Source organism: Lissotriton vulgaris, chromosome 5, assembly GCF_964263255.1.
Source record: "Lissotriton vulgaris chromosome 5, aLisVul1.2, whole genome shotgun sequence".
NCBI classification, from domain to species: Eukaryota; Metazoa; Chordata; class Amphibia; order Caudata; family Salamandridae; genus Lissotriton; species Lissotriton vulgaris.
The window spans coordinates 301,413,875-301,439,552 of NC_141693.1; the positions used below are offsets into that span (position 1 = coordinate 301,413,875).

The window sequence follows — 25,678 nt, forward strand, 5'->3', positions numbered from 1 at the left end:
GTGTGTGTGTGTGGCTCTGTGTGTGTGTGTGGCTCTGTGTGTGTGTGTGGCTCTGTGTGTGTGTGTGGCTCTGTGTGTGTGTGTGGCTCTGTGTGTGTGTGTGGCTCTGTGTGTGTGTGGCTCTGTGTGTGTGTGTCTCTGTGTGTGTGTGTGTGGCTCTGTCTGTGTGTGTGGCTCTGTCTGTGTGTGTGGCTCTGTCTGTGTGTGTGGCTCTGTCTGTGTGTGTGGCTCTGTCTGTGTGTGTGGCTCTGTCTGTGTGTGTGGCTCTGTCTGTGTGTGTGGCTCTGTCTGTGTGTGTGGCTCTGTCTGTGTGTGTGGCTCTGTCTGTGTGTGTGGCTCTGTCTGTGTGTGTGGCTCTGTCTGTGTGTGTGGCTCTGTCTCTGTGTGTGTGTCTCTGTGTGTGTGTCTCTGTGTGTGTGTCTCTGTGTGTGTGTGTCTCTGTGTGTGTGTGTGTCTGTGTGTGTGTGTGTCTGTCTGTGTGTGTGTCTGTCTGTGTGTGGCTCTGTCTGTGTGTGGCTCTGTCTGTATTTATTTATTTATTTATTCAAAGTTTTATATAGCGCGAACAAGATCCTTACAGATATCAGAGCGCTTCACAATGGCAGGGTAGTGGCAGTAGGAAAGAACAGTGGTAATGGGAGCAATGTAGTAGTCACAACATGAAGGATAATAAGAAAACAACATACATAAACAAATCAATATACAGTCAGGTGAACAGGTAATAAAACTGCACAAGTCATGGATCACATTATATAGGTGTTGAGGTACACCTTGGGTGTGTGGCAAGCTTATAACAGTGTTTTAGTATAGAGAGCGCACTGAGTGAGGGCATCGGGAGGGTGAATCTGTGACCAATGTATCTCATATATTGGTCGGTAGGACGAATGAGGCGAAGTAGTGTCACCATCAGGTAGAGGTATAATGCCAAAGGACAAGGTGAGCACTGATACCAGGCAATGTAGAGTCTCTGAACCAATACCTATAATGTTCAGGAGATCTTGGCCAGAAGGATGGTTTTCACCTCTTTCTTGAAGAGTGCAGCGGAGGAGATACGCCTAGTTTCAGGCGGGAGCGCATTCCAGATCCTGGGTGCCATTCCTGAGAAGGAGCGCTTGTAGGTTTTCTCTTTCCTGAATCTACGGGGTTTCAGGAGTAGATTCTTTGAGCTTCTATTGGACCTTGAACCTCCTGATATGGACAATTTTTGAGCGAGGTAGTTGGGTGCATTGTGGTGCACGGCCGCGTGTGTCATAACAGCAATTTTTAGTTGTATTCTGGCTTCAAACGGCAGCCATTTTAGGGACTTTAAATCTGGGGAAATATGTGAATGTTTTCTTGAGCCAGTAATGAGTCTTGCGGCAGCGTTCAGGGAGGCTCTTAAGGGTGCTGTTGTGGATAGCGGGAGTCCACTGAGGGTCACAATTCCGTAGTCGATTCGAGGGATGACTAACGCTTGTACAGCAGTTCGAAAGTCTTCAGTTGGAAGGAAGGGTTTGATTTTCCTCAGTGTGTTTATTTGGAAATTGGCTGCTTTTGTGGCTTTGCTGATGTGTTGCTGCATGTTGAGCTTGGCGTCCAGTGTGATGCCTAGAGATTTCGCTGAGTCCACGATGGTGGGTTGGACATTAAGTGCTGTTAGGTTGTTGAGCCATGTTTGGGTGGTGGAAATTTTCGCCGGGGGTGAGATGAGAAGGAACTCAGTTTTCAGAGCATTTAGTTTGAGGTGATTATCGGCTAGCCAAGATTGAGTGTTGATAAGCGTGGAGTTCAGATGTTTGATATCTTCCGGAGATTGAAGCTTTAGGTACAGTTGTGTGTCGTCGGCGTACATATGGAATTGGACATTAGAAGCTTGGAGCAAGGTGGCGAGCGGTTCCATGACGAGGTTGAACAAAGTGGGGGAGAGGGAGGATCCTTGTGGAACACCTAGATCCGCAGGCACGGGTGCAGATAGCACATTATCGATCTTGAACTTCTGAGATCGGTTGTGTAGGAAGGACGAGAACCATTTGAGAACCGTTCCCGATAGACCCATTCTAGTGCTTAGCAGTTCCAGCAGGTTCTCATGTTTGACCGTGTCAAATGCTGACGAGAGGTCAAGAAGGATGAGGAGACAGGACTCATTGCGGTCAAGAATTTGGAGGGCGTCATCAATTATGTGTGTCATAGCTGTTTCCGTGCTATGTTTCGCTCTGAATCCTGATTGATGAGAATTGAGGAGGTCAAATTGGTCAATGTGTCTTGTTAGTTGGAGTTGGACACATTTCTCCAGCAGTTTGGCCAGGGTGGGAATATTGGTGATGGGTCGGTAATTGTTTAGGTCAGTTGGATCAGCTGTAGGTTTCTTGAGTATAGGAGTGACTTGCCCCACCTTGAGGGAGTCCGGAATGAGGCCTTGTTGCAGGGAGCAGTTGATGATTTTGGTCCAGAGAGGGAGGAGCAGGGGGATGAAGACTTTTACGGCATTAGCAGGTAGAGGGTCTGTGTGGTGGTTAGAGGGCTTTAAGGTGCAGAGCAATTTGTGTATTGTTTCTTCCGAGTAGGTATCGAAGTACTGCCAGGAAGCCATGTTTTTAGGTTGAGTGTTAGCCATTCTTGTGTGGATGGGGAATCGGCTTACATCCATGATGAGGTCGTTTCTTATGTTGTCAGTCTTTAGCTTAAAGAAAGCAGAGAAGTCTTCACAGTGTGGGGTGTCGCTTGTTGTGCTACTTGATTGTAGGGGTTGTGCTTTTGTTTGGGTTTTGATTAGATCGAAGAGTTTTCTTGGCCTGTTTTTTGCTTGGTCCAATTGGCGGCTGAAGAAGTCCCGTTTTGTGCGCTTTATTATCCTGAAGTAGGCATTTCTCTTGTTTTTGAGCCTTTTGAGGTGCAGTGCTGAGGGGTCCGCTCTCCAAGTGCGCTCTGCCATTCGCATCGAACGCCTATCGTCATTGAGTCTATCATCATACCAGGGGTTGGAAGTTTTGGTGGAGACTCTCTTCAGTTGCAGTGGGGCGACTTCATTGACTAATGTATTCATAGATTCAAGGTAGTGGTCAGTCAGTGATTGAACATCTGCGGCACCTGAAGGGGGAAGGAGCAGATTGCCGATGTGGGGAGGCAGAGTAGTGGCGTTGAGGTTCTTCATGTCCCTTTTCCATATTTTGGATTTGATTGGTTGTGTCGGGTTAGGTTTAACTTTTTCATTGATATAGAAGGTGATGATGTGGTGATCTGACCAGTCGCAGGGTAGAATCGTCTCCAGTTGTGTAGAATTCTCTTTGGCAATGATGAGATCAAGTATCGCGCCTTTGTCGTGTGTTGGTCTATCGCATATTTGGGTGAGGTCAAGTGCATTAAGGAAGGTTTTGAGACTGTTTACCACTGTGTCTTTCTGGTCGTTCCAGTGGAGATTGAAGTCACCCAGGTAGACTTGGGTGGTCTGCCGACCGGCATTGGAAGTGATCATGTCCATGAGTTGTTGGGTGAATATGAGATTGTCACCAGGCGGATGATAGATGAGATGTAGAGCACAAACTTGTTTGGCCTCGCTGGTAATGTCGAGGCAGAGGAGTTCACAGGAGGAGAGGGAGGGGGAGGTGACTTTAGTAACGGAGAGGTTGCTTTTAAAGATGCATGCAATTCCCCCGCCCGTCTTGTCTGAAGACCTGTCTAACCTGATGATGTGATAGTTGGGGGGGACTAGTATGTCCATAATCGGAGTAGAGGTTTCAGTGAGCCAAGTTTCTGTTAGAATGGCTAGGTCCAGATCCCTATCTGAGACGAGATCTGCGATGTCGGAGGAGTGTCTCTGGGCCGATCTGCAGTTGAGTAGGATGCATTTGAGTTTGGGAGAGAGAGGGGTGGTCGAGCTTTCTAGAGTGAGGGGAACTTTTCTGAGGTTGTTAGGGACGGAACCTCTGTTATTGAGTGTTGGGAGCCTCAGAGGGTTTGTAAGAATGGTGGGTATGGGGATGTGTGTGCTGGGTATGTGTTTTACCGGACCCGCGCCATAAGAGCGTAGTAGTGAGCAAAGTTCGCGGTCCGACAGTGAGTTGGGGACACGGCGGGGGCGGTGGGAGTTGTTGCGAACGGGGATAGTCGGCCAGCGCGGGTGACGTTGGAGGCGAGGGTATGTAGGGCGGGTGCGTCCTTTGTAGGGTAGAGGGATGATGGGAGGAGGACTGGGCTGTGATGAGAGCAGGTCTTTGATTGCGCGGATATCTTTTTTGATTTGTAGAATATCCTCTTTGACTTGTTGGAGGGTGGGTAAAGTCTGGTCAGGGGGAGCATTGGGGATGGCGAAGGTGGTGTATAGTGAGCTAGAAAGCGGGCAGGGAATCGAAGGGGGGATATAATGGCGTTATTGGCTGGGGGAGTGAGTGAAGCAGGCGGTGATGGTGGTGGGTGGGAGGCATAGGTAGTGCTGCCTATGGGAGAGGGAGCCGGTGAGTGGAAGAGTGAGTGAAGGCCCAAGACAGTGGGGGAGACCGGCGGGTAGTGAGGGCTGAGAGTAGGCGGTGGGAGAGAGGGGGATGCTAAGGTAGGAGAGGTGGTATGTTCTGTGTGTGTCGTTGGGACGGTGTGATTGTCGTGGGTGGGAGTAGGGAGGCGGCTGGGGGGCGTAAGGTGTTCGCCGTAGGGGGTATGGGAGGGGGGGGTGAATAGGCTTTGAGTGGTGAAGTTAACAGATGGTGGCGTGTTGTGGGTGCGGGTTATTTTGTCAGGTGTGGGAGTGTCGCGGGTGAGAGTGGGGATGGTGCTGTGGAGGGGGGGGCGTCTGTCGTGGGGGGGATGGGTGGGGAGGGTCGATAGACTCCGAGCGGTGGTGTGTGCAGGAGGCGTGTCGCAGGTGTGGGTTGTTATGTCAGGGAGGAGAGGGATAGAGGGGATGTGAGTGGGGGTAAAAGGGATCACGTTAGAGGGGCGGTTAGTATAAGAGGTGGCGGCGTTTGAGTTAGACACAGCAGGTGGGCCATTTACTGGGGTGTTAGGGGAGTCTGTCGTTGGGGAATGTGGGGTGTTAACAGCGGGTGGGCTATTTACTGGGGTGCTGGGGGTAGAGGTGGGGGCTGCGATGTTAGGGGTGATGGTGCTGGTGGAGATCAGGGTGTGGGTCCGTGGATTGGAGAGGTGCTCTTTGAACTTGGGGAATAGGTTGTCTAGTAGTTCCAGGTTCTTGTCCGTGGATTGAATAAGGACAATCCCGTTGTTATAGATAGTAATGGTAGTCCTGCCAGGGAAGAGGTGGGAAGGTGCGATGGAGAGAGTTAGGCCATGAGTTGTTTTCCTGGTGGCGGAGACGGTAAGTAGGGTTAGGAACGCTTTTTTCCATTGGGCTCTGCGAGAGGTGTGGAAGATGATATCAGTTTTCATGGCTCCATTGGCCGGTGAAAAGTAGGTGTCGGCAAAGGGTGTTTCAGGGTGCGACCTCATGAAGTTATGTGTGTCTCTCTGTGTGTGTGTGTCTGTGTGTGTTTGTCTGTGGGTGTGTGTGTTTGTCTGTGGGTGTGTGTGTTTGTCTGTGGGTGTGTGTGTTTGTCTGTGGGTGTGTGTGTTTGTCTGTGGGTGTCTGTGTCTGTGGGTGTCTGTGTCTGTGTGTGTGGCTCTGTGTGTGTGTGTGGCTCTGTGTGTGTGTGTGGCTCTGTGTGTGTGTGTGGCTCTGTGTGTGTGTGTGGCTCTGTGTGTGTGTGTGGCTCTGTGTGTGTGTGTGGCTCTGTGTGTGTGTGTGGCTCTGTGTGTGTGTGTGGCTCTGTGTGTGTGTGTGGCTCTGTGTGTGTGTGTGGCTCTGTGTGTGTGTGTGGCTCTGTGTGTGTGTGTGGCTCCGTCTGTGTGTGTGGCTCCGTCTGTGTGTGTGGCTCCGTCTGTGTGTGTGGCTCCGTCTGTGTGTGTGGCTCCGTCTGTGTGTGTGGCTCCGTCTGTGTGTGTGGCTCCGTCTGTGTGTGTGGCTCCGTCTGTGTGTGTGGCTCCGTCTGTGTGTGTGGCTCCGTCTGTGTGTGTGGCTCCGTCTGTGTGTGTGGCTCCGTCTGTGTGTGTGGCTCCGTCTGTGTGTGTGGCTCCGTCTGTGTGTGTGTGGCTCCGTCTGTGTGTGTGTGGCTCCGTCTGTGTGTGTGTGGCTCCGTCTGTGTGTGTGTGGCTCCGTCTGTGTGTGTGTGGCTCCGTCTGTGTGTGTGTGGCTCCGTCTGTGTGTGTGTGGCTCCGTCTGTGTGTGTGTGGCTCCGTCTGTGTGTGTGGCTCCGTCTGTGTGTGTGGCTCCGTCTGTGTGTGTGGCTCCGTCTGTGTGTGTGGCTCCGTCTGTGTGTGTGGCTCCGTCTGTGTGAGTGGCTCCGTCTGTGTGAGTGGCTCCGTCTGTGTGAGTGGCTCCGTCTGTGTGAGTGGCTCCGTCTGTGTGTGTGGCTCCGTCTGTGTGTGTGGCTCCGTCTGTGTGTGTGGCTCCGTCTGTGTGTGTGGCTCCGTCTGTGTGTGTGGCTCCGTCTGTGTGTGTGGCTCCGTCTGTGTGTGTGGCTCCGTCTGTGTGTGTGGCTCCGTCTGTGTGTGTGGCTCCGTCTGTGTGTGTGGCTCCGTCTGTGTGTGTGGCTCCGTCTGTGTGTGTGGCTCCGTCTGTGTGTGTGTGGCTCCGTCTGTGTGTGTGGCTCCGTCTGTGTGTGTGTGGCTCCGTCTGTGTGTGTGTGGCTCCGTCTGTGTGTGTGTGGCTCCGTCTGTGTGTGTGTGGCTCCGTCTGTGTGTGTGTGGCTCCGTCTGTGTGTGTGTGGCTCCGTCTGTGTGTGTGTGGCTCCGTCTGTGTGTGTGTGGCTCCGTCTGTGTGTGTGGCTCCGTCTGTGTGTGTGGCTCCGTCTGTGTGTGTGGCTCCGTCTGTGTGAGTGGCTCCGTCTGTGTGAGTGGCTCCGTCTGTGTGAGTGGCTCCGTCTGTGTGAGTGGCTCCGTCTGTGTGAGTGGCTCCGTCTGTGTGAGTGGCTCCGTCTGTGTGAGTGGCTCCGTCTGTGTGAGTGGCTCCGTCTGTGTGAGTGGCTCCGTCTGTGTGAGTGGCTCCGTCTGTGTGAGTGGCTCCGTCTGTGTGAGTGGCTCCGTCTGTGTGAGTGGCTCCGTCTGTGTGAGTGGCTCCGTCTGTGTGAGTGGCTCCGTCTGTGTGAGTGGCTCCGTCTGTGTGAGTGGCTCCGTCTGTGTGAGTGGCTCCGTCTGTGTGAGTGGCTCCGTCTGTGTGAGTGGCTCCGTCTGTGTGAGTGGCTCCGTCTGTGTGAGTGGCTCCGTCTGTGTGAGTGGCTCCGTCTGTGTGAGTGGCTCCGTCTGTGTGAGTGGCTCCGTCTGTGTGAGTGGCTCCGTCTGTGTGAGTGGCTCCGTCTGTGTGAGTGGCTCCGTCTGTGTGAGTGGCTCCGTCTGTGTGAGTGGCTCCGTCTGTGTGAGTGGCTCCGTCTGTGTGAGTGGCTCTGTCTGTGTGAGTGGCTCTGTCTGTGTGAGTGGCTCTGTCTGTGTGAGTGGCTCTGTCTGTGTGAGTGGCTCTGTCTGTGTGAGTGGCTCTGTGTGTGTGTGTGGCTCTGCCTGTGTGTGTGGTTGTGTGTGTGGATCTGCCTGTGTGTGTGTGGGGGGGTGACTTTGTCTGTGTGGGGGTGTGCGTCTGTGTGGGGGTGTGCCTTTGTGTGTGTGTTTGTGGCTGTGTGTGTGTGTGTGTGGCTCTGTGTGTGTGTGTGGCTGTGTGTGTGGCTGTGTGTGTGGCTGTGTGTGTGGCTGTGTGTGTGGCTGTGTGTGTGGCTGTGTGTGTGTGTGTGGGTGTGTGTGTGTGTGTGGCTCTGTGTGTGTGTGGCTGAGTGTGTGTGTGTGGCTCTGTGTGTGTGTGTGGCTCTGTGTCTGTGTGTGTGGCTCTGTGTGTGTGGCTCTGTGTGTGTGTGGCTCTGTGTGTGTGTGGCTCTGTGTGTGTGGCTCTGTGTGTGTGGCTCTGTGTGTGTGTGGCTCTGTGTGTGTGTGGCTCTGTGTGTGTGTGGCTCTGTGTGTGTGTGGCTCTGTGTGTGTGTGTGGCTCTGTGTGTGTGTGTGGCTCTGTGTGTGTGTGTGGCTCTGTGTGTGTGTGTGGCTCTGTGTGTGTGTGTGGCTCTGTGTGTGTGTGGCTCTGTGTGTGTGTGGCTCTGTGTGTGTGTGGCTCTGTGTGTGTGTGGCTCTGTGTGTGTGTGGCTCTGTGTGTGTGTGGCTCTGTGTGTGTGTGGCTCTGTGTGTGTGTGGCTCTGTGTGTGTGTGGCTCTGTGTGTGTGTGGCTCTGTGTGTGTGTGGCTCTGTGTGTGTGTGTGGCTCTGTGTGTGTGTGTGGCTCTGTGTGTGTGTGTGGCTCTGTGTGTGTGTGTGGCTCTGTGTGTGTGTGTGGCTCTGTGTGTGTGTGTGGCTCTGTGTGTGTGTGTGGCTCTGTGTGTGTGTGTGGCTCTGTGTGTGTGTGTGGCTCTGTGTGTGTGTGTGGCTCTGTGTGTGTGTGTGGCTCTGTGTGTGTGTGGCTCTGTGTGTGTGTGTGGCTCTGTGTGTGGCTCTGTGTGTGTGGCTCTGTGTGTGTGGCTCTGTGTGTGTGGCTCTGTGTGTGTGGCTCTGTGTGTGTGGCTCTGTGTGTGTGGCTCTGTGTGTGTGGCTCTGTGTGTGTGTGTGGCTCTGTGTGTGTGTGTGGCTCTGTGTGTGTGTGTGTGTGTGTGGCTCTGTGTGTGTGTGTGTGTCTGTCTCTGTGTCTGTCTCTGTGTGTGTGTGTGTGGCTCTGTGTGTGGTGCTCTGTGTCCGCTAATACTCTCTACTACTCACCTATTGCCATTGTAAATGACAATACCATTTATTTAGGTTTTTAAAAAAATGAAAAAATGCCATTTGCAATGCCAATAGCTCTAACTTTAATAAAGCCGAGACCATTGCATTGTAAGTGCTAGTTTCTTCTTAGGTTGCAGGAATCTGCCTTCGTGGTTCAGGGTGCCCCGAAAATACTATATTTAGGGGGCGTTTTAGGGGTGTCTAGGTCAGTATCCAATGGGCTACTGACCTTCGGTGACTACACCCTGGGTGTGCTCACCTCACGTGGGGAAGGGAGCACAATCCCTAATCCTGATTGGCGAGTGCCTGCCGTCTGCAAGATGACGGGCACTGAAGAGGTGGCTTCACCGTGCCCTCCCCCCCCCCCCCCCCCCCCACCTGGCAGAGGTGGGCACACCTTCTGAGCTGGCTAATTTTTTGCATCTGTCTTCCAGCTGAAAAGGAGGGGAGACAGGAAGGGGCCTGCTCCTGATAGCAGGATAAGCTGGGGGTTGCATTACAAAGGATGCCAGACCTTTGAAGCTCCCCTGGAACAGATGGCTCTTCCTGGCCTGAGGGAGGTGTGAACACCTCCACCCAGGAAAGGCTTTGTTTCTGGGCTTGAGGTGCGAAGGCTCCTACCCTAAGGGTCCACAAACATGTCTCATGGCTCTGGTCGTTTTTCAGGGGGCATCTTTAAGATGCCCTCTGAGTGCATTTTTCATTAAATCCCACAATGGCATTAGTGTGGGTTTAATGTGCTGAGAAGTTTGATACCGGTTTGTAATGACAATCTCCCAGCACCATATACTCTTAATGGCAGCACTGCACTTACAATGTCTAAGACTTGATTTAGACACTGTAGGGGTACAGGGCTCACGCCACTGGTATTAGGCACACAGCTAGAGGGTGGCTGACTCAGGGCAGTGGTTTGTAGGCAGGGCACACAGGGACGTGTGCCATATCGACTTCACTTGTTTTGCACCAAATAACGCAGCGTGCAATAACAGGGTGTGTGCGTGTGTAAAGGTACAGGGCCTCTAAGGGTGGCACAATAAATGCTGCAGCCCTTAGAGGTCTTCCCCGGTCATGGTGCAGGTCGTAGTGACAGTCATAGTGCCCTAGGTACCTGTGGTACCATTTACCAGGGGATGACTTGTGGCCAGAGATGCCTATTGGGCTTGGGTGCAGTTTTGGGGAAGAACACAGGCCCTGGGATCCTGATTGGCAGGGACCCAGGGCACATCAAGTCAAAAGTGAATCAGTTGTCTGTCAAAAAGTGGAGGGGGTTACTGCAACAGAAACTAAGCTTCTCAGTCACTTTGACCAAAATGTAAAGAGTATTCTGCTTACATTAGACAATCCAAAAACATAGAAAAGTTACAAACTGTGTCATTGTCCAGCCCAAAATCTTTCAACCACTCCAGTACTCGAACAATGTCCACTCTTGTTCTCAGTGAAAATCGTGCTACCACTCATTCCTCCAAACATGAAAGCAAAATGGAAAAACTCAATCTAAGTCATGGGACATTCTGTGTCTAGGTTGATGCCTGAATGAGCAGATGGGGGTAAACAGTAATTCTAGCCACGACAATGGTTGACAGCCCCAATTAGGATTTTAAAACCAAAAGATCGTATACTATGCTCAATGCAAGACTCCATGCATGGGAAGTCATAATAGTTTTCCACTACAAAATACAAGATTCCCGGTCTCAAAATAAACAATTTCAGACTAGTGTCAGAGAGCCCTTTTAAATAAACCAAGCTGAAGACTTACTTTTAAAATTCCTGCATGGCTGAGGAGCAGGTTTGAGGTCTTGAGATCTCTGTGGAGTATCCAGTTGTCATGCAGATGCTTAACCCCTCGTAATAGCTGGATCATCAGTGTCTTCACTTCACCTGAATAAGTAGACCACAACAAAACATAGATTACTTTTGGAGAGAAGGTGGGAGGTAATACAGGGGAATGACAATGTATGTAATAGTCTGAAGAAATTTAGTGGTTGGGGTGGGTGCATTTACACAGCACTTGCTCTGGTGCACCTCAGCACTTTAATAGTGGCTTGCAGGCAGTGTTGATGTGGTGGTGTGACAGGGAGAGAGAAGCTGGTGGGGTTAGATAAGCTTTGTGATGGTCAGCAAGGTGGTTGTGCTTTTGGAATTAAGGGACCACCACAGATGCCTCCCATGTATCTCCTTTAAAATGTCTGTAATGTGGAAGTCAATTTCAACACAAACTGGCATCTTGTAGTCAAAACAACAAATTTCTCTTTTAAAGACACGTTCAATCACTCATAAATCCTATTCGGCTCCAAACTCAATGAATCACCCATGTCTCTGAACAACTGCAGCAACATCGAAAAGTGCAGGAAAAAGCCCCCTTTATGTCATGGTGACCCCCAGTTTTCCCTCATCAATACTTATGTTTTCGACTGGAAGCTTGCTAACCATGCTCCAGCGTCAATGCTCTTTCTCTAAAACAAGGTTAAAGCTACAATTGTGATACAATTGGCACACACTGTGGAACTCCTGTAAGTTCCTTGTAAAGGGTACCCATCACACATCATTCACCTGTTCTCCAGCACATTACTCCATCCTGCAGCCAGGTAAACGTAGAGCGGCAAGGCGGCGGGTTACTTGGGCCAAGCCTCGGGTGCAGCCGCACCCTGCCGCCTAGTAGTTGTCGATCACTCTTCGCCTGACTGTCCCCGGACCCCGCCCCTGAGCTGTGAGTGTGCCTCCTAGCCTCACGGACTGTATCATCCTCCCCGTGTGCCTTACTACCATTCGCCCGAGGGCCCTCATCTTATCCCAAAGGTGGCCGTCCGCACGACAACCACCTGAGCACCTCCCTCCCTGCTGCCCGCTACCCTCCGCCCTCCCCAGCATTTCTCCATGCATAGCTCCCCTTCATCCCTCCTCAGACAAGGTCTCTTGAGCGTCACAGCAGGCACCGTGGTTATTTACAAGGAATTGTAACTCCTCTAAATGATCTTGGAAGGATAAAAGGCAGAGTGAGTCTAGAGTTGGGCTCGAACCGCCCTCCAAGGATACCAGCAGCTCTTTGAGTCCTCTCCTGAGGTGAGTTGGGGCAGCGTACAGACAACCTTCCCTCATTGTCCCACCTGCCTGTGCCCTCGTTGTGTCTGTGTGTGTGACGAACCTGCCACCCGTCTGATAGCACTGTGATCCATACTGCACCATCCCTGTGTGCCCTTACTACCACTGGCCCATCCAGCAACACCTCCTGTCCCACGCTTATAAAGAACATGCTTGCACCCCCCCCCCCCCCCATCAGCCCACAAGCCAAGCACTGAAAGCTAGTGCTGAGCTCCCAGCCCCCGCGAGCCTGCGAATAGCTCATCCCCATGGCTGCCTCCCTAAACAAGTACAGGAACATGTCACAATAATTATAAACAATCTAAATTCCATATGTGTCTTCCAGGCACTACGGCGCACATCTTGGTAACCCGCATTCGTCTGATTTCGCTATTTTGTGTATTTACGCCTGGGCTTCTCTCGGTTAAATTACACAATAATACATGTTCTAATTCTAGTGACATATAATGTAAACACCTTTTCAGCTGTTCGAAATCAGGTGCTGGAACATTATATTGTATCACTCCATTGACTGTAATTTACTAGAAGTAATAGCTTATAAAGATGGGCTGAGAAGCAGTCCCTCACTCCTCCCTCAGCATACAAAACGCCAAAAAAGCAAGTCAGTGTTCAAGTGAACCCCGTATGTGGCCTAAATTGTATTGTAGATGGAGCACAATTTAAGTCAATTAACACGCACAGAAGAGAGTTGCTTATACTGCTTGTGCGCACACCCTGAACATCTGGATTTCTTAAATGCGACGATAAATGAAACCAGCATTGGCATAGCCAAATAGCTCAGCTTGGCAACGCCAGAGCTATTGGCTTTGTCAATGTTAACGTCTTTCAGCAATGTTATGTAGCAGCGTCATAGCGCTTTTCCCCTGACTTTTAGCCATGTTCACCAGCTAAAAGTCACTGACAAAGCCAATAGCCCTTGCATTCCCAAGTCCTACGTATGTGGAGCTAATATGAAAACAAGTTACTTACCTGTAACTGTAGTTCTCCAGTATTGGAAGCTTTCATAGTTTCACATGCATGAATCATTCCCAGTCGTCGAGACGGGAGTCTCCAGTATATAAAAAAGCAATGCTTAGCAGTATAGCAAACTGAAAGAGGCCTAGGCCGTTTTCATTTTGCAACCCATAACACTTATGTAAAAAGGACCAAACTTCTCCCTGAACCAATCAGAGCTCCTCACCCTCTAGAACCCTCCTGAGAGAACCTCTATCTCCTCAGATTTTTGGGCACTAGCATAAAATACTTTCCGTGCTGAATCCAAGGTGAGCCTCTCAGGGGAGGAGGGTGCGTCGCATGCGAATCTATGAAAGCTTCCAATACTGGAGAGCTACAGTTACAGGTAAGTAACTTGTTTTCTTACTCCAGTATTAGAGCTTTCATAGATTCACATGACCGAATCAGAATAGCGAGCAGTGATATAAGAAAGCACATTTGTTTTCTGTATTCCATCATCATGTAAGACAGTATGAATAACATACACAGCGAGTAATAAAAATGTGCCTATGTAATAAAGAACAAGCATTTGCAATGCAATGGTCTCGGCATTATTAAAGGTAGAGCTATTGGCATTGCTCATGACATTTTTTTTCTTTAAATCAAAAATAAATGGGCATTGTCATTAACATTGCCAATACACAGCACTCTGCACTCAACAGCACACAATGCTCTGCACACTCACCACCACTCTGCCCTCACCACCACTCTGCCCTCACCACCACTCTGCCCTCACCACCACTCTGCACTCACCACCACTCTGCACTCACCACCACTCTGCACTCACCACCACTCTGCACTCACCACCACTCTGCACTCACCACCACTCTGCACTCACCACCACTCTGCACTCACCACCACTCTGCACTCACCACCACTCTGCACTCACCACCACTCTGCACTCACCACCACTCTGCACTCACCACCACTCTGCACTCACCACCACTCTGCACTCACCACCACTCTGCACTCACCACTCTGCACTCACCACCAGGTAGAGATAATACTAGCACCCTAGCCCGCTCACTGCCTTTTGTATCTGAAACCTGCAGGGACTTTTGTACAGGCTGCATGCAAAGCTTGACATACATACATCTTGGAGCACCTTGGAAGTGTTGCAGCAGAAAGAGCAGTCGTTTTAATTTAAGTAGACTTAGGTCATTTAATATTTTGAAAATGGTTGTACGTCCTGAAGTAGAAGCAAAGATGCTTTTCATTTGCATCAGTTAATGTAGTAGATTCTGCCTGTGCAATGTACCAGCGTGTTTGTGATTGGGTTATTTGCTGTTGTGGGTCTCCAATCACGCTCCTACATAGTTTCTGAAAAAGCTTTCTTAGTATCGCGGCCGCCCCGGAAGTCAGGCACGGTCGCCTGTGACGAGGGCGGGGCCACGTTCAGACCGGAAGAGGAGGCAGGCGGAGTCGTTGCGTCTCGCGGCCCGGGGCTCCTGTGAGCGGTGTAGAGCCCCGGGGCCGCGCCAGCAGGAGGTTGGGCGCCGCGTGCTGAGGTAAGGTAAGTTCCAAAATGCTGGAGCGCGATTGGTGCACTTGTGTGTGTGTATGCTCGTGTGTGTATGTATGTGTGCGGCGGGGGAGGGGGAGGGGGGGCCTCGGTGCACTTGTGTGTGTGCGCGCGTGTGTGTATGAGTCAGGGGTGGTGTCTCTGTATGTATGTATGTGCGTGCGTGCATTGGCGCTTGTGTGTGTGTGTTTGCGCATGCGTGTGTGGTGCTTGCGCTTCCCAGGAGACAGCGCCTGGCCACAGCGCGCGTTCCAGTTACAAATCGCCTGGAAGGATGCGCGTGGCCGGGACTGTCTCCTGGGAAGCATAGTCGCTGACAAAAGATCTCCGGCGGAGACGCGCTTCCGCGCGTTGACGCCGAGACCTAAAAAAGGAAGGAGGGATGTAAAGAGGGCTCACCGTTATTGGACGACATTTCTCAGCACCGCCTCTCCCACTGCCACATCTGTCTCAGCAGCCGCTTCTAAGCAGTAGTGCCTAGTGAAGGTGTCCGTAGATGTCCAGGTTGCTGCCCTGCAGATGTCCTGGATCAGCACTCCTGAAAACAACGTAGTGGATGTGGACACTGCTCTCATTGAATGAGCACGAACCCGTGCATTCAGAGATTTTCCAGCAGCTTGGTGACAGTAGACAATCGCACTGGAAATCCATCTGGCAATCCCACGTTTTGATAAAGGGAAACCTTTTCTGGGTGCGCTGTAAGCAACGAAAAGCTGTGAAGACTTGCGAAAGTCCTTAGTATAGAATTTGAGACATCGTTGTATATCCAGCGAATGTAAAACTCTTTCTGCCGCTGTCACTGTTTGAGGAAAGCAGCGTTTCAACACTAATGGTTAATTTAAATGAAAGTCAGTTGGTACTTTAGGAATACATTTTGGGTTAGTCCTAAGAATCATCCTGTCTTCTTTAAATTGCAAAAAAGGGTCTTGAAACGTGAGAGCCTGTAGTTCTCCTACTCGTCTCGCTGATGTTAGAGCGATGAGAAGCGCTACCTTCCATGATAGGAATTTAATATCTGCCCTGTGTATAGGTTCGAAAGGCTGCTTCATTAATTGTGACAGAACTATGTTTAGACGTCAAAGTGGTGGTGGAGGTTTTATTGGAGGAAAAACTCTGAACAATCCTGTGAGAAGTTGGCCTGATATTCAGTGTTCACTATTCTAGTGATCACTATGTATCAGTCCAAACAACCCTTATGGTGATTGGTTGTAAGTCAACCTTATAGACCAGCTATCCTAGTAGCATGGATACGAGCAGTCTTCGGGCTAAACTCTAGAGGGCGTGTTAAGCCAGCTGTTATACCATCACATATACCCCTTGAACACCAAGTGAAAGGACACCACACAAGTGTTATGAAAATAAACAGTGTATTTATTTAGATCACAAGAGCCCTTTACTCTTTATGAGGACAGGGTACTAAGCACACAACAAAAAGTATTTTCGTAAGAGTTAAGTTGCACAATTTACACAAATGCCCGAGGGGCACGAAAAACCATATACTATGGAAGTGGAATGCGAAATTACTAGCAAATAAGTAGTGGACTATTAGGCTTTAGAATCGCTAGGACTACGTTACTGAACCTTCAGATTACTAGTAGGAGGCCTAGGGGACTTAGGTGCAGAGTGTGCACTCTCACGCGGGATGCGGGACAAAGTCTATGGGAGCTAGTAAAAGCAAAGTTAGTGTTCTCGGGCGAACCCGATAAGGTAGGTTGAAAACGAAAGGGGATCTGGACCCTTGGATAGTGAGGCTATGCTGGGGCACCGAAATGCCGAAGTTACCTAGCCCAGGGGCTGCGGCTGCATAGGGTTCAAGTGTCGTCGGAAACCTTCGTTGACGAACCAGGAGCCTGAAAGAAGGAGTTGCTGGCAGGCGACCAGTGAAGATTGTTCGATGGATCCAAGCCTGGATCGAAGATGGAAGACACCTGTAAGCAGAGGGGACCAAGTCCTGAATCACTAGCCAGTGATCAGATGGGCACCAGGATGGCACCGGATGGAGTCACCTCGACCAGGTGAGTGGGCGACGCTGGGCTCTGCAGTCTCACGGACCAGGAGGCGTTGTCGGCGACCAGGATGGAGGTGCGAGCTGTCCCACGATGGTTGATGCTGTCGACGTCGCTGGACCCAGGATTGGGGCAACAAGTCTTGGCAAATTCAAGCCCACGCGGTGGACCTAAAATGGCGTCTGGAGTGGACCAGGAGGGTCCGGGGTGCTCCTCTTTTGGAAGGGAGCAAGAGCCAGTCTGGAGCAACCAGACCAGCAGTGGTGATGTCGTCTGTCGTCGTCGGGAAGGCCACAAGCCAGCGGGCTAGTAGCCAGACAACGCGGTGAGCAGCCAAAAAGCAGAAGGGCCCCACGCAGATCTCGTGGATGCTGGGGGGCTGGTCTTCGGTGCTGGAGCTGCTCAGGGTCGGGGCTTCTCGGACCCCAAAGCACTCACCAGAGGATCCCTCGGCGGTCGTGCTGGAAAGAAGTCGTGCAGTTCTGATGATGGCCGGTCCCTCGAGGTCTCGTCGCACCTACGGAGCTCAGCTTAGCTGTAGAGGTAGGTAGAGGTCAGAGGTGCCAGGGAAGCCGGGTCTCGTCGAGCTGGTCAGTCGGATTCCGGAGGAAGGACGTGCAGCAAACCGCAGAGTTCTTAGATGGTGCCTGCGGATGCAGGGTTACTACTCCTTAGCCACAAGGGAGAAATCTTGAGAAGAAGTCGAGAGTTCCTTTTGTAGAAAGTAGTTTCTTGATTCAAAGATGATCTAATTTGGAAGGGTCCCCGCTCCTGCCTTTATCCTAAAGAAAGGGGTGGGTAGGCGACTAGGTCCTGCCCTAGGGGTGGGACCAGGAAGGGGGGTGGTTACACCCCTCTCCCATGCCGGACTTTCCCCAGGCCAGGGGCTGGTGTGCCCCTGGAACTGGTTCTAGCCGGCCTATGCGTAGTGAGCACCTTCCTGTAAAGCCCTGCCTACCCAGGATACACAAAACCCTGTCTGGGATGGTGCTAGCACCGCCCCTGACAGGAAACCCTTTGTCCAAGCTCCCCTCGCTGGAAGGACTCCCAGCTGCAGGGGGTCAGACTTGTGTCTGTGGTGGCAGCATCCATTTTGTGATGCGGAGGTTTGAGTTAACTTTAACCGGGGTTCACAGTTACATACATGTCGTGTCCCTCTAGAAGGGTGGAATGCTAATCCCGTCGCCAGAATTGGCAAGGGGTTAGTATTCCAATTCGTATGACACCTTACTCGACATGTTTTGATAAAGCGATACCAAAGATAGCATATAACCGCGAGGATTATAATGCACTTAAGAGTATATGGTATGCGTTATCATGGAACAGCTATTAGGACTTGGTTCCGCAAGCTGCAAACGGGCTCAGCTCATGCCAGAGCACCATCTCACACGATTCCAAGCACTCTGCCTTCAGGATTGTCAAGGCCTGCCATAGGAGTGACTGAGAGGAATCTGTGTGTCCATTTTAGGGTTAGATATAGGTATACCATATCTAAAGCAAGGGGTGATTACACCACCTTGCCCCAGCTGTCGTGCAGCCAGTTGTGTCAGATTTAGATGGCCAGCCAGGGGTGGCATAATACATGCTGCAGCCCCTGGTAGGCCCTGGGTACACCTAGGCCCCGAGTTATAGGGTCTGATAAGGTGGCCCAGTACCAATTGGATATGTACCTAAGATACATGGAATCCATTTTACAGAGAGAGCAGTAGGCCTGGGGTCCTGATTGGCAGGGTCCCAGGCCAACTAAGTCGGAAAACCAGCAAAACACCAGGCAAAAAAGTTGGGCAACCATAGTCAGGTATCCACCTTCCTACAAATCCCTTCATAAATTGTTTGATGATCCTTGCCGACCATAAAGATGGAAACACAACAGGTGATGGACCGAATGTGGATCAATGTCACACACTCACCCCAGTCCAAAGATCTGGGCCCAAATCCATCGTTTTTTTGCACTCCACACCACCCTGGGTTAGACAATGGCGATATGCAAATCAGCTCTGACCCTGTGCCCCATGGGAACAGTCCAGTCCGAACTACAAAAGCCATGTCCTTCCCAGAACAGAATCAAGCATCCGTGCACCGGACCGGTTTCGAGGTAACACCTCTCATCAGCCGGCTAGCTTGACTCCAGTGGTGTGGAGTGCCTGGGACCCACGTCTGGGCATCCCCAGCGCACTTAGGGCGGAATATGCAAACACAACAGGTGATGGACCGAATGTGGATCAATGTCACACACACACCCCCCAGTCCAACGATCTGGGCCTAAATCCATCGTTTTTTTGCACTCCACACCACCCTGGGTTAGACAATGGCGATATGCAAATCAGCTCTGACCCTGTGCCCCATGGGAACAGTCCAGTCCGAACTACAAAAGCCATGTCCTTCCAGAACGGAATCAAGCATCCGAGGACCGGACCGGTTTCGAGGTAACACCTCATCAGCCCGGCTAGCTTGACTCCAGTGGTGTGGAGTGCCTGGGACCCACGTCTGGGCATCCCCAGCGCACTTAGGGCGGAATATGCAAACACAACAGGTGATGGACCGAATGTGGATCAATGTCACACACTCACCCCAGTCCAAAGATCAGGGCCCAAATCCATCGTTTTTTTGCACTCCACACCACCCTGGGTTAGACAATGGCGATATGCAAATCAGCTCTGACCCTGTGCCCCATGGGAACAGTCCAGTCCGAACTACAAAAGCCACCACCCAGGGTGGTGTGGAGTGCAAAAAAACGATGGATTTGGGCCCAGATCTTTGTACTGGGGTGAATGTGTGACATTGATCCACATTCTGTCCATCACCTGTTTTGTTTGCAATTGCCGCCATAAGTGCGCTGGGGATGCTCAGACGTGGGTCCCAGGCACTCCACACCACTGGAGTCAAGCTAGCCAGGCTGATGAGGTGTTACCTCGAAACCGGTCCAGTCCTCGGATGCTTGATTCCGTTCTGGGAAGGACATGGCTTTTGTAGTTCGGACTGGACTGTTCCCATGGGGCACAGGGTCAGAGCTGATTTGCATATCGCCATTGTCTAACCAAGGGTGGTGTGGAGTGCAAAAAAACGATGGATTTGGGCCCAGATCTTTGGACTGGGGTGAATGTGTGACATTGATCCACATTCTGTCCATCACCTGTTTTGTTTGCAACTGCGACCATAAAGATGGGCCAGAGGCAGACCTTCTGTAGCGGGATAATGCGGCTAAATGCACCTTAATGGAGGCGTGAGCCAATCCCAATTTGGCTAAAAAGTAAGATGAATGGGATAATCTCATGAGTTAGAGGATGAATTTTACTTCTGACACCATAGACAAAACCTCTTCCATTTCATTCTGTAGGTTTTGTTGGTACTATCTGCTCTAGCCTTTGAGAGTATGTTTTTACTCTGAGATATTTACATGCTGAAACTCACAGTGCTCAGGAGAAAGGCCGCTAAGTGAAAGGATTTCGGGTCCGATGGAGCACTTGTCTCTGGGACATTGTCAGAAGTGATGGAATTGGTTGGAGACGAACTGGACGATCCTCCGACAGCAGCAGGAGTTCTGTGAACCAGTGTTGTCTGGGCCACCATGGGGCTATCGGGATCAGCCTGTACGGTTCGTTCTTGATCTACACAAGCACTCTCGGCAGGAGAGGAATTGGAGGGAAAACGTAGGCAAATACGCCGGACCATGCCATTGAAAACGCATTCCCCCAAGACCCCCTCTGGGGAAGCCAGCTTGCGAAGAACCGGCATTTCTTGTTCTCCCTTGTGCCGAAGAGGTCTACTGTTGGTTTTCCCCATCTTCGAAAAATGTTGTTTAGGATCCCCTGGTCCAGCTCCCACTTGTGGCAGGACAACCTGAGCCTGCTGATGTTTTGATCCCCTGGGAGATGTTCTGCTGTAGCGCCCATTCCCATATTCTCTGGGCTTCTTGAGAAAGGGAGAGAGATCGTGTTCCTCCTTGTTTGTATAAGTAGTGCATCGCAGTCGTGTTGTCCGTTCTTATCAACACCGACGAGATTCTTATCCTTGGCAGGAAAGCTTGTAATGCGAAGCGGATTGCCCTGAGCTCCAGCAAGTTTGTGTGTAATTGCTGCTCGTGCAACTTCCAACGACCGCTGACTTGAAGGTCTTGAAAAAATGCTCCCCATACTTCTAGGGACGCATAGGTAGTCACTACCAATGGAGCTTGTAAGAAATGAAAGACCTTGAGAGACATTTTGTTGTTGTGTCCACCATGTCGCTGCTTGGCCATGACTGGTGTTACTTGGACCACGTCTTCGAAGGATCCCTCCACTTGACACAATTGTAGATCGAGCTGTTCTTGCAACGGGGCATTCTTAACCTGCAGTGAGGCACGAGGGGAATGCAAGATGACATTATGCCCAGTAATGACTTGTACCTGCGTACTGAAAGACAGTTTCTTTTTATAAAGTCTTGGAAGAGAGACACAATCTTCAGTTGTCTTTCTATGGAGGGAAACGCCTTGTTCCTTTCCGTATGTAGTATTGCTCCCAAAAAAGTGATCAGTTTTGTTGGTCGAAGGGATGATTTTTCGTCGTGTAGAGTCAAACCTAGTTTGGCAAACAAGTCTATGCAAACCTTCGTTGACGCTCTGGCTAGTGCTTCCGATGATGCCTTGACTACCCAGTCGTTGAGGTAAGGAAATATTTGATGTTTTTGTTTTCTTAAAACAGCCGCTACTGGAGCCAGGCATTTTGTTAACACTCTTGGCGCTGACTTTAGGCCGAATGGCAGTACCTTGAATTGGTAATGTACTCCGGCTACCATGAAGCGAAGGTACTGCCTGTGTGAAGGATGGATAAGGACGTGAAAGTACGCATCCTGTAGATCTAAAGTGGTCAAATGATCTCCTGGGTTCAATAGTAGAAGGATGTCCTGAAGAGAAACTATCCTGAAAGACAGTTTTTTTAGATAGGTGTTTAGGGATCTGAGATCCAGAATAGGACGGCATTGGAGGATGGTTTTCTTGATCAGAAAAAATCGGGAGTAAATGAATATGCTACTTACCAGTATGCATCTGTTCTTGGCATGTAGGGCTGCTGACATTCATATCTGTGCATAGATCGCCGCCTAGTGTTGGGTCCGGATGATTGCACATAGTTGTCCTGGAAGAGTCTTCGAAGTATCACGAGATAGGTGGCTCCTCCCCTGGACTACAGCGCGCATGGGCATCCTCTCCATCCTCCGATTGTTTCGCCATTGTGGCAGAGATGGACTATGATACAGTAAGTGATGTCCATGCTTGAGATTAATTCGGAGTGCTACAGCTGCGACAGGCACCGGGGAGGAGGGCGGGCGATATGAATGTCAGCCCTACATGCCAAGAACAGATGCATACTGGTAAGTAGCATATTCCGTTCGAGGCATGTGGGCTGCTGAATTCATATCTGTGCATAGAATAAATAGCAGTCTCCCTTTTAGCGGTGGTTGCCCGTGCCAGCTGCAGCAGTCTGAAAAAGAGTCCTGATAACAGCCTGTCCTACAGCAGCTTTCTGTTTGGAGTGTACATCCACGCAGTAGTGTTTGGTAAATGTATGTATGGTGGACCCTGTGGCTGCTCTACATATATCCTCTAGAGGAATGTTACCTAGGATGCCCCTAACTTGCATGTTGAATGCGCTCTTGGGGGAACTGTTAATGTGCGTTTAGCTTTTTGATAACAAATTTGTATGCACTTAACAATCCACCTGGCTATACCCGATTTGGAAATGGTGTTGCCTTTGTGCTGTGGTGAAAAGGCAATAAACAGTTGCTTAGTCTTTCTGAAATCCTTTGTCCTGTCTATGTAATACAGGAGAGCTCTTTTAACATCGAGTGTGCAGAGCTCTGTCTGCCCCTGAATCTGGATTTAGGAAGAATACTGGCAGTTCTATCGTTTGGTTAATGTGGAACTGTGATACCACCTTAGGCATAAATTTAGGGTTGGTACGTAGCACTACCCTATTAGCATGAATCTGTATGAAAGGCTCTTGAATAGTTAGGGCGTGAAGCTCACTAACTCTCCTTAGCGACGTGATAGCTACTAGAAAGGCCACTTTCCATGTTAGAAATTGTATCTCACAAGAGTGTAGAGGTTCAAAAGGTGGTCCCATCAGTCTGGTCAGAACTACGTTCAGATTCCTCACAGGTGAAGGCGGGTGTCTAGGAGGAATCACTCGTTTGAGTCCCTCTATAAAAGCTTTAATGGCTGGCACTCTGAAAAGGGAAAGGTGCAGCCTGTTCTGAAGATAAGCTGCTATTGCAGCTAAATGTATCCGTATGGAACTATATGCCAGATTGCATCTGTATAGATGTAACAAATAACATAATATTTTGAGTTGATGCATCTAGCGGATTTATGTCATTATTGTTACAATAAATGACAAAGCGCTTCCTCTTTGCCGCATAGCATGCCCTGGTTGTAGGTCTTCTTGCCTCCTTGATAATATTCATACAGTCAGGGGGCAGGTTCAGGTAGCCAAACTCTATGACCTCAGGAGCCATATCGCAAGGCTCAACTGTTGCGGATCTGGGTGCTGAATGTCTCCATGGCTCTGAGTGAGGAGACTGGGTGTGAGTCGCAGTCGTTGATGAGGCACCACGGAAAGTTCTAGGAACGTGGTGTACCATGCCTGCCTTGCCCATTTTGGAGCAACCAGGATGAGTGTCATTGAGTGCTGTCACAGTTTGTTTGCCACTAGCGGTATGAGCGGTGCCGGGGGAAAAGCGTACGCAAATCTGCCTGACCAGTTCATCCACATCGCATTGCCCTGAGACTGCGGGTGTGGGAACCTGGCGGCGAAGGTTTGGCATTTTGCGTTTTCCTTTGTGGCGAACAGATCTATCGCTGGATGACCCCACTGCTGGAAATACGATTGTAGCACTGAGGGATGTATCTCCCACTCGTGCATCTGGTGGCTGTGTCTGCTGAGCAGATCCGCCATCTGGTTGTCCTTGCCTGGGAGGTGTTCTGCCATGAGGAACATGTTTCCTTGAATGGCCCACTTCCACATGCTTTGAGCTAGGTGTGACAACTGTGGAGAGTGTGTCCCTCCCTGCTTCTGGATGTAGTACATGGCAGTCATGTTGTCCGTCCGGATCAGCACAAATTTGTTGCACAAATGCACTTTGAACGCCTTCATTGCCAAGAAGATTGCCATCAGTTCCAGCAGGTTGATGTGCATCTTCTTTTGCTGCGTCGTCCATAGTCCCTGCACTGTGTAATGGAGGACATGCGCTCCCCAGCCCTGGAGAGATGCGTCCGTCGTCAGCACTATTTGTGGTACAGGCTCCTGGAACGGTCGTTCCCTGCAAAGGTTTTGTGGGTTCCACCAATGCAAGACCGGTCACCAACACTAGGTCTTTCAACTGTCCTTGAGCCTGGTTCCACTGCCGTGCTAAGCACTCCTGAAGCGGACGCATGTGAAGTCTCGCGCGAGGGACTATGAAGATGCAGGAGGCCATCATACCTATTAGCTGCATAAACACCTGTGCTGGGAGCGAGTGTTGGGGTCTGAATTTCTGAATCAGCAATTGCATGCTGTTGATTCTGACTGAGTTAGGCTTTGCTTTTGCTGCCAGAGTGTCTATTGTCGCTCCTAGGTACTGTTGTACATGTGCGGGTTGAAGATGAGACTTTGGATAATTCAGTGAAAACCCTAGACTGTGTAGGAGGTGAATTTTGCGGGATATGTGGCTGGCACATTGCTGGGCTGACTTTGCTCGGATAAGCCAGTCGTCCAGATAAGGATAGACATGAAGAAAAAGTTACTTACCTTCGGTAACAATATATCTGTAAGAAACATTAGTTAGTATTAGATTCCTTATCTTAGAATATCCCCAGGCGTCAGTCTGGATCCGGAAACTTTTGCGTAGCAGTACCTCTGCGCGTCGGTAGGCGTCGTCTGCAGGCGTCCCCTGCGGCTCCGCGTCCCTCGTTGGCGTCGTGCGCCGTGATGACGTCGCTGGAGTATATAGATGCCGCCTCCGCGCGCTGACGTCAGTTCTTTGCACACAGCTTTTCCGCGCCAGAACACGCAGAGCCATGTGAGAACCAACACTGGTGCCATTGAAACTAGGGCCCTGAAAGGGATGTCCTTAACCCTAGGTATCAGTTCGCAGAAAGGGGAGGATAGGTGGGTCGGTAAGGAATCTAATACTAACTAATGTTTCTTACAGATATATTGTTACCGAATGTAAGTAACTTGTTCATCTGAAAGAAACACGTTAGTATTAGATTCCTTACCTTAGAATAGATACCCCAGCAATACCAACCCCGGTGGCGGGTCTGCGAACCAATACATTCCTACACCAGAAAGTCCTGGAGGACAGAACGGCCAAAGAAGCCATCCCTCCGGACTTGACTGTCCAGGCAGTAGTGCCTCGCAAAGGTGTGCAGCGAGGCCCACGTAGCCGCCTGGCAAATGTCCTGCAAGGGGACTCCCCGGCCCAGGGCAGTAGTAGCCGCCGTGGCCCGAGTGGAATGGGTTTCAAAAGAGAGGGTACCCCACTTACACCAGGGAACAGGGTAGAAAGACAGTAAGTCAAAAGGGGAATCCCTGGAGTCAACTTGTTCACCTCACCCCTGTCTCGTCAGGGAAAAGGACCTATAGTCCACTATGTATCAGGGAATATATAAGGATTTCCACAAAGAAATAAAATCGTTAACAATCTAATTTTATTAAAAACCAATGTCTGAGCAATAAAATACAAGGCAAATTAGTACAAAACAATACAATTTAAAATCCAAGGAATGTACCTTGAAGTAGTCATACGCGAAGGAAAACAATATTATACAAACACAATTATAAAATACACAGCTAATAGAGACATATATATAACTTTTCAGCAGTTGATAGACATAAGACAGAACAACATATCATGACAAACCCCTCGTATCACTGTGGCTCTTTGACTCATGTAAACACTAGTGATAATGTTGGGTATCCATCTAAAGTTTACCAGGCCCTGATTGGATTCTTTCTGTCAGAAAAAATGCGTCGACGCGTTTCGGTGCAGTACATTTGATTCTGTGGCACCTTCTTCAGGACTTCTCTTGCTGGGGTTTCAAGAAGCGGTTAGTTACACCATATCTGTGGATGTATAGGAAGAAAGGTACGGAGTCATTTATCGTGCAGGATACCAGCCTCTCTTTATTCAGTGTACTGTGCCTATCCATATCATAGATGGGTGCTTGTTGTTTTCACACCATGGTTTAGATTCCAGTCATGCCTATAGGTCCCTATTTTCTAATTACTAGGTGGTTGCTCAATGGTAACATTTATTAATACAGGTGGTCTCATTATCAGATATACAAGAGAACTA

General features: G+C 50.2%; 1 protein-coding gene across 27 annotated transcripts in view; it reads right to left on the minus strand.

Moving 5' to 3' along the window:
- Positions 1-25,678, minus strand: part of LOC147710773 (cyclin-dependent kinase 11B-like) — a 431,002-nt gene that overhangs the window by 186,400 nt on the left and 218,924 nt on the right. For all 27 annotated transcript variants that reach the window (XM_086921509.1, XM_086921517.1, XM_086921516.1 and 24 more), the window contains one exon: positions 10,506-10,627. In XM_086921509.1, coding sequence (XP_086777635.1) covers positions 10,506-10,627 — 122 coding nt within the window. The remainder of the gene's footprint in view (positions 1-10,505; positions 10,628-25,678) is intronic.